Source organism: Botryllus schlosseri, chromosome 14, assembly GCF_051294905.1.
Source record: "Botryllus schlosseri isolate E-star chromosome 14, Bs_hap1, whole genome shotgun sequence".
NCBI classification, from domain to species: domain Eukaryota; kingdom Metazoa; phylum Chordata; class Ascidiacea; order Stolidobranchia; family Styelidae; genus Botryllus; species Botryllus schlosseri.
The window spans coordinates 16,655,667-16,675,221 of record NC_137249.1 but is presented as its reverse complement, the minus strand read 5'-3'; the positions used below and the strand labels follow the sequence as shown (position 1 = coordinate 16,675,221).

The following is a 19,555-nucleotide window of genomic DNA, read 5'->3' as shown; positions in this document are numbered from 1 at the left end:
GCTGGCGCGTGAATTCCCAACTGCAATCGATGCCATTTACGATTTAATGAATTAAATTCAGACACACAACAGAGGCGAAAATAATTCTCAAATCAAGGAGCATGACAAAACTTTCTACAGAATTCCCCACCTGTACGAAGAAGGTGGCGCACCCCTCGCCTTCGAAGGCCTCTTGTATTCAAATGAGCTCTGCCTCATTTTTTCCGGATCGGGGGTCTTAGACCTGGGCACACTAAGCGGCGCTCGCTTTTGCGAGGTCGAACTGGGAGTGGGGGTCACGGACCGCCGATAGTCCCGGGTGTGTGTCATGGATCCCGTAGACGCTGACCGTACGGAATCCGATGGTGTGCTTTTCGGATCAAATTTGGAAGTGCGCAAGTTACTCGTCCTCGTAGGTCTGTTTGGTAGCGGATACGTCTGATTCAACGTGCCTGCGTTGATGGGTTTCGTGATTTTTATCTCCGGTGTCTTGTGGCTTCTCGGCAGAGTACTGGATTTTGAGTCACGTGTCGGTGTTGATTTCCGCGGCGTCCTCGTCTCAGCGTTGATATTTCGAGTCGAGTCTGCTCGGGGTGTCGCAAAGCTTTCGCCCACGTTTCGTGAACGATGGACCGGTTCAGTCACGGGTTGTGCAGCTTTCGAAGACCGTCCGGTAGACGGTGTTGACGGCTTGTCTTCGTACGAAGGCAGGCTCTGCGTTCTCATATGGCTGAAGTTTAAAAAGAGGACAATAATTAGTCTACAGCAGGGTGGTAGATAAACAGGGGTCTAAACTTTAAAACTGAAGAAGAATCTCAATATTGGGGTTAGCTAGGCACGGTATTTGCTGAAAAACTATTTCCTCGTAAAGCTTGATATTGTGGGGAGGCGTAAGCTGTTTCATGGCAGTGTATGAGCCATCGCACTTCAAGGCGATATGCCCCTTCATATCAGCAAATTCTTCCTCCAAGGAATGCTATTACCATTGTCGAAGCTGTGTCAGCGAGTGAGGAATAGCGATGTTGGGTACAGAAGAATAGCTTGTTTCGTACAACGACAATATCTGTGGTTTCTTCAATCAATTTCAGCATTTCAAACTGCTTTACTAAGCCCTCTTCCGAAATCACCTTCCGTTTTTTCCTATTGTCTTATGAATTTTCAAACCTTCCAAGTATTCTCATGCGCATAGTTTAAGATAGATAGATCTTCATCTCAATGCAAGTACAAAGCAGCATGTACTGTTGCTGTCTCATCTTTAGTATAAATATATACAATGGAAAGTGAACAAGGAAATACAACGTCAGTCTACACCAACCTCCAATCTTTGGTTATTCGGGCCGTAGCTTTCTCCGCCATTTCGTTGGCTTGCTTAACACTTGGCCTCGGTGCCGATTGACTTGATCTAAACCGATGGATTCATGTTAAAAATTAACTCAATCAAGTAATTCTGTACCTAAACAGGTATTTGGCGTGGAATAACAAGTGATGGTGATAAATTGCATCATTCAAGTGGTAGGAATATTCATGCATCGGAACAAAATTAATATGGTCTGAAGGTGAATGCGATTTCAATGAAGTCTTTAAAAAATCAATTTTGAAATCATTTCATAGATTGCCAGTATGTCCACAGATCAGATGCAGATACTGATAAGCAGTCACTAGAACTCCGTGTGACGCGATTAATAACTGCCTGCTTAAATTAGGGATACCTACATGTGAATACCGGTATGTTTTTCCTTTAGCCTCCTATAACACATAAGTGTTACTAACCACTCTAATGCAATGTACTAATAAAAGGCTGGAGGCCCATGTGAGGTTTTAATTATTATCGTAATCCCACAATACCTCCATAAATGATCTTAAATGGAGGATTATAGATGGATTACCGCCACAACTCAAAAGGTGGATGGCCACTGGCCAGATTCAATTTGGAGCCTAGGTAAGATCAATTAAAAATCATCACATTTTTCTATACTAATGGTTGTCTGCGCTGGAGTCTGTTCTATTCCGGGCGATATTATTGAGGGTATGCCTGCAGGAAGGCAAGTGCATCGAAGTGGGAATATCTTTAGGTACGAATATCCTGGCACCAGTATATGATGCATCTGTGATATAGTTACCTGTTAAAAGTTGATTTAATATCAAATATTAGACACAGCAAAAAGATGAAATTCTACAAGGTTCAGCACACATTGGATCGCTTGCTAAGTTACCATGTTCCACCGTTCAACAAATTCATCCGTGGATAAATTTATGACAACGCAAAATTCATTTATCGAATAGTTCCAGATTCAGTGCTGCCCATGGAACTACAGTCATACCCGAAGACGTACTATGTAGCTCGAGTGAATAGATAAGAACTAGCCGAAGACAGAATCGGACGCCATCATGCAGAAACCAAGGGTCACATAACAGGAAAGATCTTAACACCCAGACGTCACCATAATAGTACCGGTAACCAATTCTCTGCATAGAGTTTAGGTGGAAAATTTGAAAGCAGTTACATAAGAAGCCCTAGCTTCACAAGGTGGTATAGCTTGATTCGTGTAAGAAGTCCGTACCTCTAGGTCTCAACTCTAGAAGTTCAAACTTTGATAAATATACCGCTATGACAAAACAAGTATGTAGGTAAGGAAGTACAACCTCGAATCTACATTCCACAGTTGTGATATAGGGGCTACGGCCAGGAACATTAATCATTTCATCAACTACTCATAAAATGATTCAAAGTGGGAAAAGGTGAGCTAAAAAACCATGGACACTGATTGCAATGTCGTTAGCAGTGTAGACAAAATTCAGGATAGTAACAGAATTTAAGGCTAAAACTTTCAACAGTAGGACTTAAGAAATCATTTGACATGTAAACTGAATTTTACTCAAAACTCATTCCGACCAGACAAGAACAGACAACACAGAGAGAAACAGGTATAGGTGGCGGAAACGACAGTGATTCTGCCTCAATAGGGCAGGAATATTTTCTCAGCACATGCAAGACAAATGCACCGGGGCACGATCGAGCTCATATTTACAGTGAACTTCCCAGAAGTCGCTCAAAATATTGCTCCGCGGAACACTTAAACCTGAAAAAAAACCCGTTGATGATACTATAATACCTCAGCCGGGGATGTAAGTTGGAACAAATATAGACCACGGTGGAATAACAAAGCAATCTTGGTAACATCTGTTACGATAAATTCTATTTCCTCAAATATTTTATTTTTCATCTCAAGAATCCGTTTCTGGCTACAGCTACAGCTCTCACACAAAATAGGTTACCAACTCTAAACAAAGAAAACTATAAACCTGTCAACGAATGAGTGATTCAATAAATTAGACTTGCATTAGCTCCAAAACTGATTCGCATTTGCCTAACTATGGTGTTGAGATTGTTGAGAGATTACCTTGTGCGATAGATGTGCCAAAATTGTGAAAAGACAATATAAATGATTATCAACTTTACACCGTATCTAACATGATGTCTCATATGCTGCTATTAAGAAGATTGCAAACATTAACCCAGTGAAAAATTACAGGTGAGTTGAAATCGAAAAGCAATCGCTACCACATCGGATTAATCGTACACTCTCTCAAGCCAAGCCACCCATAATTACAGGGTTCGGTTTCGAGCCTTGAAATTTTTCGAGTCGCGCTTGGCTCGGCTTATCAACTGCCGCTCTTCCTCTGGTGTTAAAACCAGTCCAAGATCTCTTATCCTGCATAAAGACCAGGTTAGAACGATGAGAAAAATGTATGTTCGACAATTGTAAAACTGGGGTGTCCAGTTTCTGTTCGAGCAATTAAGCACAGATTAAATGCCATCGGTGAGAACCGGATACCAGATTCAAACCCTAGTCAGGCAAACTTTGGTGGTAAATGACTAAGCTGAATACTGATCTTGCACAGTATTATCAGTACATCGACAACTGTATAATCAACGGAGATTCATTCCAATGCACTGTTTTCAAATCGCATAACCCGGGGTGGGCACTGTGCATTGCTGATTTCAGCAAGGAATGTATTATATTTGTGAATTATAACACCATCGCTTTAACGAGGTCATTTCAATGTTGTTGTCTAATTTCCAGCTAATCATCGTCCTCCAACATAAACAACGCAAAACCTCTTTATTTTTTGCAATGTAAAATCCCAATTCGTTTTATTAGGAACTTCGCCATTTGATATTTGATAAGACCTGTACAATTCAAACATATCGAAAGCTGCACTGGAGTCCGGTCAATACCGAGAATGCTATTACCGAGAATGCTATTACCGAGAAGGACAATACCGAGAATGGGCATTACCGAGAATGGACACCACCGAGAATGGACATTATCGAGAATGTAATATATGCAATGCAGGCATGTTATGCATATGAACAGGTCGTGTGTGTGCATCACTGCGTTGCCACATTCGGTATAGATTCTCAGGTATAAATTTCTCGACAACGTCCGTTACATTAAGCTAGCTTCTTGGCATTGGCCACTCTCGGTTATGTCCATTCTCGGTAATGTCCGTTCTCGGTAATGTCCATTCTCGGTAATAGCATTCTCGGTAATGTCCATCTCGGTAATAGCATTCTCGGTAATGTCCATCTCGGTAATAGCATTCTCGGTAATGTCCATCTCGGTACTAGCATTCTCGGTAAAAGTATGGAACCAGCTGCACTCTACCCGGCATGACACACAAACACATAATGCTTGATAGATCTTACTTGCTCGTCATTACTAGGAGATGAAGAAAAGATTTGGCGTTGGTAAAAAAAATGAAGATTAGCAACAACACAATGTGTAGAGAAAATAACAAAGCCAACGAACCTTGTCGCAATCTTTTGCTCCACTCGGTGTCGATTGCACCTACATGGGTCGTGTTTGTCTAAATAATGTTCCAGAGTGTCCCATCCACCACCAACTCGTACCATAACATGATTACGCAAAATCTGAAAAGGCACACAAGGTTTGAGGGTTTTGGTAACCAAAACCAACTTTGATAGCCTGTTAGCTTTTGGAATTTAATGTATTACTAGGAAAAATTGAGAGGAACTATAAATGAAACAATAAGAGAAATGAATAAACAGATGCTAGCATCCCCAAGCAAAGAATATAGAAGCTTGGTCAATGGTCAATGTAGTGACTGATGTTTTAAGTAGCAGTACAAGTAGTAGAAGAAGTAGAAGTATCAATTTTCATGGTAGTTCAGAGCAGGGTTGTAACCAAGTCACAAGGCACCGAGTCACAGGTCAATCTCACTTTTATAGCTTCGACTCGAGTCAAGTCGAGTCATTTTCAATTCATGACCGAGTCAAGTCCGAGTCCAAGTCAGCAACCAGAGGGTCGAGTTCGAGTCATGGTATTATGAATCGAGTCGAGTCCAAGTCATTGTGTTGACTGACCAGTTTCCAGTTAAAGTCTTGCTAAATCCACTTTTTATAACTTTGTTTGGTGATATCGAATGATTCGCATTTATAATATACTAATTTTCCGCATTTTAGCAGTTTCTGGTCGCATTTTCAAGTACTAGTACCAATAGACGAAATCCCAATAGTGTGCTTACTTTACTATTCTTCGAAATTACAATGAAATGGCGGTTTTGGCCGTCTGAGTCTCGAGTCATATGACTTGGTTCGAGTCATGCACAATGACTCGAGTCGAGACGAGTCATTTCCGTATTTTGAGAAAATGACTTGAGTCAAGTCGAGTCATCATAAAATCGTGACTCGAGTCATTACAACCCTGGTTCAGAGTAACAAGAGCAAACATCAATTTGAAAGCTCTCAAGTAATTAGTGAAAAGCAGCCTGGATCAATGACCTATAGCCGTTTGTTTACTAATAACCCGAGGCAAATTTCAAATCTTGATGAGGACTGATGCTACTCATGTAGTAGAACTAGGTGAAAGTACCGATTTCAGGACTAGGACTAATCACAACAGGATTATAACTTAAAAATATTACCTTCGTACATCTCGGAGACGCATTAACCAAGTCCTATTTTGAAAAAGTCACTATATCCAGGCTAAAAATTCCATCACTCTGCATCGACGTAATAGGTGCAAGGCATGCAAGTGCAATTATGACGTGTTCAATAATATGACATGATGTACTCACCCTCATAAAAATCAGAGTCCGTGAGTTTCCAACTTTGTACTTCCCCTCGCTGACTTTCACCATCGGGAATTGACTTGGGCAATTGCACATGCCAAGTATGTATTGTACCTGAAACACAAACGTTTAAACCATTGATAAATATAACTATTTACAAGATACAATACGACCAGACATTGCCAACACTGATACAAAAGTCGTCACAATGAATGAACAATAGTATCGGTTCTACAAGAGAGATGTAAAGGATGCAATTAAAATGTGATAGGAAACATATATCTAAGATGCTTATTCATTTACAATCACAAACCTGCAAGCTGTTACAGACACTCACAATACTCACCCCAAGGCGTGACTGGAAGGCGCGTGCAAATTAAAAAGCACCGTATCAGTCAAGTTTATCAGCCTATATATTGAAGCAAGGTAGCATTCGTAACGCAACCATTCCTTGTATTTGAAAACGACAACGGTGTTACCACAAGATGTCATAAGAGAGACGAAAAATCGGCGTTTTCACAACACGGGATTGAGAAGACTTGTTGATTAAAACTCAAAGCGTTTTTCCCAGCACGCACACGCGCCAGCGAACACCTTATCGATGGTGTGAGTATCTACGGATCACGTACGCTCTGCTACCGTATTGCAAATGCAATATGCGCAGTTGCATAACCGTCTCACGCAATTCAGTGGAAATACTTATTCGCGGAAATCCCAAAGCCTCCTTATGGCACTTGTCGAGAAGTGAAGTATGTGGGTAGGAATTCACTATTGTACACCGACGCCGCGCTTCCTAATCAAATCATTTCCGCAGAACCAATCTACAACGTAACAACACTAGTTGCGACAGGACGCGTTGAGCAGTTCGTGAGAAATTCTCATTATCGAGTGTTGCAAGTTCCTTTAACCAAGCGGAATCGCTACTATTGTGACTGTCAACAACACACGTCATAGAATGCAAGTTAAGATATACTTAATGCGAAGGATTACGTAGGCGCATATTTCGGAAATATATCACGGCCTGCTCGCCGAATAGCGAGAGTGTTACGCAATCACCGGAACAGGAATTCTACTTGAAAGGTGCAACAATACCTACAGATGACGCTGACGACCGTAGTAAACGCATGCCGAATTTTATTACCTCTACCCAGACACAGTACAATCATGCCCTTTCGTGACGATAAAATGTGGGCAACATCGTAAAATCACGGTCGTAAACTCGGCATTGCATGCAGATGTGAATATGAACACATTGAACAGTGAACACTAAACGCTCTGGAGAGCAATTACGATTGCCGGATGCAACACCGATGCTAACGCACAACGGGTGTAGAAATTTACAATCTCCCTGGCACAAATCTTGCTTGATATATGTAATACCCCGTAGTTTATTTGGGAAATTTCCTGCTTTCCTAACTTCTGGAATAGAACAAGGTCAATAACTAGGGTCACTAGTTCTCAATCTGAAATAATCTACGTACCGAACGGGTCGCGATATCTGTGGCCAACCTTTGTCCACGACGACCCCTATGCCGACGAAATGGTAGTCAATTTGGCCCGAGAAAAGGTCATTCAATAGGAGGACACATACTGTGCTATCGTTAGTTCTAGTAATTCACGACGTTTTGAAATCGAATCTACAAGTAACCGCGAAAAGATGATAAAACTAATGTACCGGTATCGTCGTGCAATTTCGATCATTCCAATCTCAGGAGAACTGATATCAATGTAGGTTATAGCATATAGGTGGATTCGGGACCTGCCTACGTTGTCGACGCCGGAAATGACACATGAATCAGCATCCGGTGTGACCAGTGAAAATTATCCGTAGATTATTCGAGTTATTCGGATTTCTTGTCACGAGATTTAATGATGGCCTTGCCGTGTCACTTGCGAGACGCTATCAGCACAATCCATGCATTCGAAATGGTAGACACGTCACGACGCAAAGCAGATTTCCCGGTAGATCAGGATTGCACTGTCTTATGAAGCATGAAGTTCAGCAACAAATATGCGTGACCGAGATGTCGTGGAAGGATTATACTTCACTTCGCGTACCGTACGCTCGCAAAACGTTTCTTAGTGTCACGTGCCGCGAACCTCTTACCGTGGACACTGTCCACAATTTTTCTTTCAAAGGGCGCGGTATTTAATGACAATATTTTGATATTATTCCACAAAAGCCAGAGCAAATCTATTAGGGACATCATAAATGTCCTTCACCAAAGACTGTGTCACGAACCTACGACGGAGCACGTGTTAACCGCAACAAGAACAAAGGCACGATGAAGTGTATTAGGTATTCCAAAGACTATAAAAGACCGACACTGCTTCATATTCATCACTAAATCAACGTTACTATAGGGACCAGGGCACGTAAATCTCAAATTTTTCGCATAATCTCACTTCTTTGTACGAGATGCGTCGTATACGCGTAGAAATATCATAGACCCGTTGATGGCGAGTTTACACAAATAAGACAATGCGCACAGCGTCTAATTTTTTACATTTTAATTTCACAAATCGGCATCTAGAATCTAGGATTTCGTAGTTTGTGTACATTGGATGGTCTATATTATTTATACACGAGAAACTTGTCAAAGTGACTAGATACCGCGCATCTACTATGCAGACGTTTAAAGCTAACTTCGAGCCATTCCACACACAGACCCATGTATATAGAAGTCGATTAAGGTCACCCAACGTGGCGCAGTCGTTAATTTTTCAATACAATGAGCGCGCTTCGCACAACATTATATTAGTCGAGTCGGCTGGTTTAAAATCAAGTAAAAAGTCAGCATAAGTGATATTCTGATCAGTGACCACTGATCAGTTATCTACTGTACAGTACACTACAGTTGGTACACAGTTGGCAGCTCATGTATGAGATCAGCAGTCTTTACACAGATACCTTGATATTGCAAAAAGAATCGGGCCGTACGTATAGCAATTAACTAATGTGCATCGTAAATTTGTTCTCCTATACCTAATTCTAGGCAACAGGAACATCATTAAACGCTAGTTGATACGAGGCTTCGTTAAATGTTACCACTCGATTGGACGGTTCAGCATACACACACACTCACACAGTTACGTCTCTATTAGGGTATCAAATTCCGGATTACCGTATTCGTGTATACATTACACAAGACAACAAACGAGTATAATGCGAGCATCTGGATCAAAAGATCACCTACAAGATTGGTAAATCTGCAGCCCCTCAGGTCAAGCATTCTTAACGCTAGTTAGGGGCGTACGACAATGGTTAGCAAAGATTCCATTTTAAGGATATACCTATGAAATATAAATGTATGGCATTAGTAACCAAATAAATAAGCCGAGTATAAAGACAGCGATTGACAAATAAATATATATTAAATGCACATTATCAAAAATGCAGTCCCGGAAGAAACCAGGTAACATAATTGGATATGAATATCAATCCACGTCGCTTGTGTATTATTGTTTTATCGACATGGACTGACCGTGTCGCCAACGAGCCGCGGGGCTCGCAACTTTATAACCCGGACCCCAGAACGGCGCGAAGTTGATCTATTTCGCCATCGCCGCATATCGCGATCGGAATTGATTACATACCAAATTTGACCGTACCAAAGTATGATCACGATATAGCCATCGAAATCCATCAAATAATCGTTCGCAAGCATGAAAAGCGTTCACGCATTTAACGATCGCACATCATAAGTGAGGAATTGCAAATTTTCCAATCGCTGGCAAAAAGTCCATGCGGCGGTACGACAACCACGAACATCGTAGTCGTATCGGGACATATTACTAATTTTATGACATTGCAACGCTACATGCAAACTATTTCGATAGCATACAACGCTTTACAGTATGTGGTTGCGACCGCGCTAGGACACATAAATAATATAGAACAACACAGTGCACACAGTCCATTCCACTTCTACCTAACTGTATCTTAACAATAAAATGCAAAAATCGACAGCGTATACGGGCAATCGGGCATTCATAGTATCTTGGAATTTGCTACTTGCGAAGATCTGCGCAAATGATAAATTGGTGTCACGAGGGATATTGAAAATAATCAGGCGTCGTAATCACGATTAGGAGCTTACATAATCCGACGATGATCGCATAACGCGGTTAAGATCGCAGATTAACGTGAACGCCATTACGCACGGTAAACTGTCATTAAACATCCTCAATATAGAGTTGATGCTATAACCACGTGCGACGTAAAGTTTTATAACGGGCGTTATTGTAAAATAAAGTGGTCTTTCTTATAAATTGTTCACGTAAAAGTCTGAAAACATAAATACTCAAGTAATACAGGTATACGCAAAACCTAACATTGCAAATTGAAATATTCAAGTTCGTGATAGTGAGTAGGCCTAAATATCGTCGCACAAAAGTAGTAAGTCGCGTATTCCAAGACGAATACCGATAGACCATTGGATTTCATCGTAGCACCAACCGATTAGGCCTTGTTTTGACAGAACGCGGCCGGTTGACTCCAAACGATGTTTGATTAAAAACACATTCAGCGAGAAAACCACAATAGCGAGTGGGCTAAAGCAATGCGTTTGCGTATTGAATAGTAAAAGACAAATATGTGATAGATCTTTATCCATGGACAATGCATTGTCCGTGGCACGGAAATAAATCCGAGCATTCGAAAAGAAAACCATTAAGTGAATTGAAAACTCATCTGCTTGCATATCCAAGCAAGGAAATGGCTTGCTAGAAACTTGAATTCCGGTACCCTGATATTAGTGCGATGTGAATGAAATGGAGGAACCGACCGGAACCGCTTCATCCAAAATAGAGGTAAAGGCAGGCATACATTCTGTTTTTTTTTTTATGCGTGTTTAAAAGAGAAGTGCCCATTTCCGCGCCGTGATGCTGCATACTACGTCTCTATATGACTCTTGAAAATCCATCCACAGAAAATCCATCCACAAACAAATTTCATCTCAAGCAGAAATTTACGACATTACTTCAACTTGAGTACAAACGATGACCGCTTTGACTCAGTCTGGTGTTTTCGTTATCCCATCTAGCGGGTTCATCTGGTATGCACTTTGCACAGTGGCAGTGTCGCGTATTCTCGAAGCATCGCGTACAATAAATCATAGTTTTTATCGCGAAATTGAACTGTTTCTCACACGGATGCCAACCCTTCAGGTCAAAGCGCGCACTTCCACCGACGGCAAAATATTTGCAGCCGGCACGATTCTCCCGGATGTTTGTGACGTCATTCGGCCGGCCATTCAACGTCACAAAGACCGCGCGAGAAATCAAAAAGTATAACGATTGGTCGCGTATGGAAGCGAACCGGCCTTGGAATATGTGTACTTTCGGATTTACGAGCCTTTGTACAAACGGACCGACTCCGTCATTCAACTTTCAATTGTCGATAAAGGTATTGTCAACAGCATAACCTTCAAAGGTGTCTTATGAAGTTATTGTTGAATTTCTTGCGATCGCCATGAATTCCCACAATAACATTGTGTGATATCACTCATCGGCATAGCAGTTCGGGGGACATTAGTCAAAATATACAGAAATATTCATCTGCACACGTCAGTGACAATCTAATTGTTGTAATACCACTAAATATAGAAATAGGTTTGGAGTAAGCTTGCGTTTGATAACATCCATCGAGGTTATAACCGGCCGTGTTCATTTATCATCACTCGACCCTATTATCAGCATCTTGGCTGTATGCTTTATCGTTATCGCTGATATCGAAAGCAGTATATTTTACGTTTATTTGACCGGAATGCAGGCCAGTACTTGGCGGCAATACATCATCTGCTTCGGATGCGTCGGGTTGCGTGATTGTTTCCGGCGATTGATGGTAATTCGAGCCTTCAAAATCGTAGTGCTGATGAACCGGCTATCGGAGTTTAAACGTATTCTGAGGCTGAGTCTTGTGACGTTACACGACTGATTTACTTACTCATTTTCCTCACGTTTGCTGCATCCTGTGTACCAGTTTGCTTTTGAGGATTTCATTGCCTAACCGCATAAATTCTGCAGCAAGCGCTTTATACATGGGTGTAGGAAGGATCTCTTGTGTGCAATCTAACCCAAATGCGCGCAGAACAGCCAACATTTTGTCGAATATTCGGGCAGACGTTTTAGAATGTCGACTATAAGCTTAGCGACGTGAATAGTCTTCGGGTGCAACGTGTCGCTTCAATATGGTATCTGTAGATTTGAAGAGCATCACGGCAAAAAAAGAGTTAATTTTATTCTATTGGACACAATAGACACATTGTCGGACGGAGTATTTAGAATTCGCAGATCAGTTTTTTTCACACCTGACCATTCCACACCCCTCTTACACCAATGGATTAATGATTGGTAAACCTGGAGTTGTTAGCGAAGCCTCTTATAATCACAGTATTTTGATGTAACAACTGGCGCACAATCGAAATAAAACAAAGGCAATTGATCAAATCACTGTCGCATAGGGCACTAGGGCAGTGCCTATTTTCCGCACACAATCCGCAATCGCAAATCAAAGTTGGCCTGTTATCTAGCAACGACGGCCACAGTAAACATCAGTACCGATCATAACAAAGGGCAGAGGCACGAAATAACTCACTAAAACGCTCGACTTTTATTTGCGCGCCATAAAATCAATCCGCCATTGAGCTATGCCGCTGCGCAGATTACACTATTTACGGAGGTAACGTTGTTTACAAAGCTCCCGTAACTGTGGACGCCACGTCAGTAACGCGGTCAGATCCCGGTGGTGAGTATGGGTGTCACACTTTTTTACAAATGGATGTACTCAACCAGTGTTTCTTAACCGTTATTGAGCGCGAGCCCCTGAAAAGGTCATGGATACGAGGTTCAGAAATACTTCCTATATACGATTTTCCACCAAGCTGGATTTGGATTTGAACACCGAGTTTCAAATAATATCGAATTTTTACGCGATAGCGGGCGATTCAAGTAGGAAATAGGGACTTGGATTCGGGGCATGATACGAAGCTAATAAAATATATCGAGCTGAAATCCAGAAATGCCGGGTAAGGGGAAATTCCAAATTAAAGCACCGCCTGTCACGTTACAGTTGGTGTCAGACTGTCCGAGTCCCATATGGGTATTACTACTGCGCTGCACGTTACAAGCAGGGTAGGGTACCAGGTAAAACTATGAATAAGTATATGATCTTCACAACAGCCAGATTCCTGGCACGCATCCGGAGGGCATACAGACTACAAGTGCCAGATATAACGGTCGTACAGCGTCGAAACCGCCACCGGAACAACTGCAAAGTGCAATTGTGCATTAATCAAGCCAGCGCATGTTATCACCGTTGACATAAATTTAACACAAGATACATAATGCAAGACTTATACGTGACAACGTGACATGCATGCGAGCCTGTAGGTTTGGTACAGTGCCGTATATGATTTATTGATCACTGCGCGCAACAGAAACAAATCAGTTCAAGACACTGCCTTCAGTAATTATGGATGTTTCATGCAAAAACGGCCGACTTCCAAGGACGCGAAACGAAATTTACTAATCGGTGACGTCACAATACTACTAAGATATAACCGGTTTCGGTGCCGCATCGAGATTCTGCAATGTTCGGAAGCTTTCCAGCGCATTTCCATTGCGAAGCGTTACGAAAATAAAACAATCCTAATCAACGCTGCAACTGTACGAAAAACGTGCCATAAGTTGCGAGTTACGTTTTGATCTCTGAATAATGCATTTGCGCGGGAGGTGGGAAATGCGTATTTTCCACGTAAATCCCACCATTCCAGACTTAAAGACTAGCATACACAAAGAAATACATCAATCGCGAAGTAACGGTTCCGTATCGGAGCTACTCGTGATTTTTAGCCATATATACGATACAGAGCTAAGCTTATTGAATTTGAATACTGTCGTAATTACTCAATGTTCATTCTTAACAAGCAATCACAAAAGTAGCGAATAATATTGTCAAAATACCCATCTAGTTTTGAGGCCGGTACTGTTCTTTTAGTATACCATTGTGGGGATAGATATAATGTACGTGACGTTAGGGGCCTAAGTATTAACAGCTGTTGTCGAATCACGGTGTGCCAATATACCCGGATCTACCGTGTCATATGAAACCAAGGGTTTCAGAAACATTTTCAATCAATCGCAAGCACCGTTAATTGACTGTTTCTGTTCCCAACGGAATTAGTAGAATACGCTTTCAGGTAACAGATTAGTTTTGACTTTCAAACGCCGTGGAAAAGATTATCTCATTCAACCGATCCCGACAATACCGTGTCTGCATGGCTACACTATCGTCCCATTCACTACAACAATCGAGACACGGCACACATGATAAAAGAATTATTTTCAAAACAAATAGTAAAATCATGCTGGCTCGCCGTAACCCCCGCATGCCCGGCTTAAAGGATACTGTACGGATCGTCCCCGACTGTGAAGCCGCGTCGGGTTAAAGTACCGATAACATTTCGCGAACATTAGCAGGGATCATAGACAATGGCCTGGACATTTTCCGAATGTCACTCGAGACCTTAAAGGATGTAGAGATGCATATAACAACACCATTTGAAAGCAATATGTATCGCACAATGGAAGCTTATTCAATCTACCTCACAATCTATACCTTTAAGTAGGTTAAACAACATGTTGAACACTGCTGCGTTCAACTTCACAGTATTAAACCACAATCCTGAGAGTATGATAAAAATAACAAGGTTCAGTGTTAGGACGGCGGTGTGATTCACAGATACGATACAAGCGATGTTGCTTGATGAAAACGAGAAAAACTTCCATCATATATGCGCATGCGAATACGAAGTTCAATATTAATCATGATAATTTTAGGTATAGGAGGAATTAGGTCACTGGATTCACGTGATAACGGCAACAAACTAACCGCAACTCTATCGCCAAGCTACCTGATTTGAGCGTGTGAATATACATATATTGGATGCCACTGTAGCCTACTTCAATAAATACAAGCAAATATACATAGGCTACTGCTGACGAGTAATTATAACCTATACCAACTAACATGTTTTTTCAGTTTCTTCACGCGTGCACACTAGAGAAGGAATAATTCCCACCTAAAATAGTATCTATGCAGATATCATACCGAAAGTGCATCCCCACACCTTGTTTCGGCACTCCATCAAGTAGAGTACCTAGCATAAAACTTTATACCCAAATATTGTGAAGTAATTATGTTGGTGACCTACTCAATATTGGAAAGTTCATGCACATCGTACCTCAATCATACTGTCAAGGGCACACCACGAAAAGGAATAACAACCTACTACATTGTCTGGTAGCTTTCTTGCTGTCCAGAACAAGCGATAGATATAAGATATAGATATAAGGATATAGATAAAAGGACGCTGTCTCAAGTCACTCATTTCCAACGGACATGACGGCCTCGTGGCGGCTCGGAAAAGCTCGTACAAATCGCACTTTGCCCACAGTGAACTGCAAGCTAATCTAAACTAGGCCACAACTCACATGGTTTTCAAGACCCACCATACCACCATGGTTAGGGTTGGTCAATACAATTCGAAATCGATTTGAACAATTTATTGATGACGAATCAGCACGAAAAATAACATTGCAGGTATGCTGTATAGCCCATTCTCACTAGGATAAGTGGTCTTGATTCATAGCTAATAATAACCACGTTAACTGCCTCTCGCGACTCGATCACACACAAGTGCAAAGATCCTCTGAAACTTGTAAGTGATGTGTGCAACTAATATACAGTACAATTGCATAGCACATGCAGGTTCGTTATCACGAATGAGTTCTAGAATACTATTTCAGTTATTAAAAAGTCTGGGTTCAATAAGGTTCGATTCAATATTTGATGACCGATTCGAATTGCCTTATGATTTCATGTTACACATCCCTAATTATGGTGCAAGTTTCACCAGCAAAAGTCACAAGTGACTGAGCAAATCTACAGCAATGTAGGAGTTTTTTATCAATGAAACATCTACGACAGACCTACAAATGCAAAAGAACATACCATCTCGTCCAAAGACTTGAAATCGCAGGCGACCTTCTGTTTCGGGGGTTCCCGAATCGGTTCCACCGGAACTGGGGCTTCGATTGCTTCTTCTTCTTCTTCTACGTAGGCCTGCTCTTGCTGCTGTTCCTCGAGGAGATCCTGCTCGATCTCCTGGTCGATGTCTTCCTCCATTTGGATCAAGACGGGAGCAGGTACTCCGAACTTTGACCCGCGCCTAGCCATCTGTGGTGATAACGGAATGATAGGTAACGTTGAGTATTTGGTTTTACGAAATACCACTACTGAACAGACATTCATGTCTACCTTGCTTTATTAAACATAGGTACGAAAGTGTTCGTAGCTGTGGAAAGAGGGAATACGATGGACGACGGTTATACAATCATGGTGAAGGTGCAATTCTGCCGTGTCCATAGCCAACTATGTATCTGATGATAGTATTTCTAAGGTACTACTGTAATACTGTATCTACAATCTTTCCCTTATCATACGCATAACATACTGTACGATGGCAATTTGCGTTTGAAAATGTGCACTTTCAAAGTATGTTAGTTGAGGTAAAAAATTCTCTAATCTCCCACTTTCTTTAGTATGGTGAGTTGGTTCAATGCGACAGTCCATGACTTACCAAGCCAGATGGGTGTCTGTTAGCCAACCAAGAATTAGATTTGCTGCAAAACTGCAAAGTACTGAGTATTTTGGCCGTTAATAGCAGCATGACATATTCCAGTATTTGTATGTAATTACTTATTATATTGGACTAATTCCCTGCTATAATCTTATTGACATCAGTTGGTCTTGTATTTTATTTATCTAACTATGAATTGATACTCAAAACATAACCCTATCAAAAATAACAGTGCCGAACAAATAATATCTACATCTGCGTAATTTGCTGACTCTTATATATTAACTTACAGTGCGAGTGTTTCAAGAAGCAACATCACTTATCTCAATTTAAATCAGTGTTGCAGTAGTTTCTCAAGATTAATTGGCTTGGATTAGACATGGCATAAGAAAAAGCATTTTATCATTAGGATCCATCATAAATAATGCAGCGGTACCAACCCCCATATCAGGAAGTCCATAGCTTCATATGGCATTACCAACTATTCATTTTAAGCTTTGTTTGGATATTGTCTTCTACAGGTATTCGGAGTTGTTAATGACTTAAAGGTGACAGATATTCAGGCTAAATCTTCAAATTAAACACACAACAATAATGCAGCCGTACCAACTCCCATATCAGCAAATCCATAGCTTCGTATGGCATTACCAACTATCCATTTTAAGCTTTGTATGGATGTTTTCTACAGGTATATGGAGTTGCTAATGATTTAAAGGTGACAGATATTCAGGCTAAATCTACAAATAAAACACACAACAATAAAACATTCTTTCAAATCATCTTTCCGGGATAGGCAATTATCATACACACCTCCAAGAGACATAGAATGAAGTTCTTTTCATTTTTTCTCAGAATCAGATCATTCGATTCGAACATAACCGCCTCCGATATCAACAGCTCTTTTCGACACCAGTCGATAAAATTCGCCACATTGTCCCTTGCGAAGAATGTACTAGCGTGTCGCCCCTGATGATTACAACAAAAAGGATATATAGATTCAACATTTAACCTATTCACACACTGCACTACAAATATAAAGTGTATGAACTCATGCCTAGCCTAAGAATAGTGAATTGTAGAACGAAATTACAATACTGCTTCGTGTACAATTGATGTCACTCTCGAATTACTCATAAATAAGCACAGGATCAATTTCATTGGTATTTTTAGTGCTTGTTACAAAACGTGCAATATTCTTCAGCAGGATTAAATATAAAATGAATCACTTACGGGTGTGTACCGAACCATTCTGGAAGGCAAGATTATCTTCTTCAGAATGGGATCGCCTTTGTTAGTAGCTCTGAATTCCGAGGCCTGATCGTTGACTCTATTAGCATGCTCACATAGTAATATACCATCGTCCAAAAAATCCATGAAGTTGTTGACGTGAATGTCAACTTCGTAAAGTTCCTGGAGAGACAAACACGTCTGAGTTATCACATTGAATCTTTCAATGTACAGTTTTATACATACTCCATAAACATCGTAGAACTATATCTAGCAATTTTCCGCCAAGAACAGCAGCATAACTAATAATATTCGATGCAACCTTTTAATCATGGCCAGATTGTATACAGTTTCAAGGTTGGCAAATCGCTGGAAACCGGTAATGAGTGACTTAGAGATCAACCAGGGCCAACAATGTATAATTCACTACCTTCTCTATGCCACACTCGCACTTATAAGCAAGCTATGAAATAAAACAATGAATTTGTAGTAATCACATAAAATTATCATTTTTGCGAATGGGGTAATTCTGATTCTAAACTAATTTGGAAAAAATTCTCTAGCTCTAATTCTTATTCTAATTTAATACCGAAAAGCTGAAAATTTTATTGTCGTTTTTTACTTTGTATATATTTCATGGCCAGAATAACATTGCCCACAACTGCTATAACGTTGATGGTGGCAAAATCCTGATTACCAATGGCCTTCATTAGAATGTGTGTCACCGTTCATAAACAAATAAAAAAATAATTTGGCAACAAAAGATAGGCCTAATCACTAACCTTAAACCATTCCGCCAAGTCTTCCTTCATGGCATAGAGGTACTCTTCGTTGGTACTGTAAGGTCTAACACTCTGATGCGCCGCAGAGCTGATGAAGTTCTGAATTTCATCATTTCCAGGAGGAATAAAACGGGCCAAGCCTTCCGGAAGCGACATCGTCGATACTTTCTCAAAATTCCAAAAATACCGACGCCCTAACTTACATAACGTCTGATTTATGTATAGCAGCACTAATCTTATCCTATGCTGAAAATCGCAGTAGTGGCACATCATCATGATTTGAACATCCACACAGCATACTCGTAGAGTAAACTGATGAAGCAACAGCCGAGCATATGGTAGGCCGGCCTGATTTTCTGTTTTGAGAGACTGACACGTACTGATAGTTTCATCAGGAAATTGCCAGCAGTCTCTATATCCCTTGAGAACATAACACAACATGCAATCAGTTGGATTATGGATTGGAACTTTGCACTTAACCGCATTAAGGCAATTACAATGTTATTCAGTCGGGTAAGAAGTGTACAAGTGACATCAAATAATTTCAGTGGGTTTGTGGCTAGAGATTACATTCTAGCTAATAACATTTGACTACATGGACGTGGTTGCTTTTACTTGTATCACTTATGATGTAGCTGTAATAACTATAATAAAAATGCACATGAATACAACATTCCAGTAGATTGTAGAGTCAATGACACAAATTGAATTTGGTACAACACTCGGTAATTTCAAAAGGCATAGCCTTTCCTCAATTTAGTATAACTCCTGCCCCAGAGTGGAATTGGTGGCAAACATCACGCGCAACTTTCCATTCAATTCCTTAAT

General features: G+C 40.8%; 1 protein-coding gene across 1 annotated transcript in view; it reads right to left on the bottom strand.

Moving 5' to 3' along the window:
- The window catches only part of LOC145456024 (uncharacterized), a 38,284-nt gene extending 19,212 nt beyond the window's left edge, over positions 1-19,072 (bottom strand). The window contains exons 1-9 of the mRNA XM_080334055.1: positions 18,728-19,072; positions 17,949-18,128; positions 17,529-17,684; positions 16,091-16,315; positions 6,082-6,189; positions 4,794-4,915; positions 3,591-3,692; positions 1,295-1,381; positions 131-709 (exon numbers count right to left, since the gene is read on the bottom strand). Of these exons, the coding sequence (XP_080190181.1) occupies positions 131-709; positions 1,295-1,381; positions 3,591-3,692; positions 4,794-4,915; positions 6,082-6,189; positions 16,091-16,315; positions 17,529-17,684; positions 17,949-18,128; positions 18,728-19,003 (1,835 nt within the window). The 5' untranslated portion in view covers positions 19,004-19,072. The remainder of the gene's footprint in view (positions 1-130; positions 710-1,294; positions 1,382-3,590; positions 3,693-4,793; positions 4,916-6,081; positions 6,190-16,090; positions 16,316-17,528; positions 17,685-17,948; positions 18,129-18,727) is intronic.
- Between the last annotated feature and the right edge of the window lie 483 nt (positions 19,073-19,555).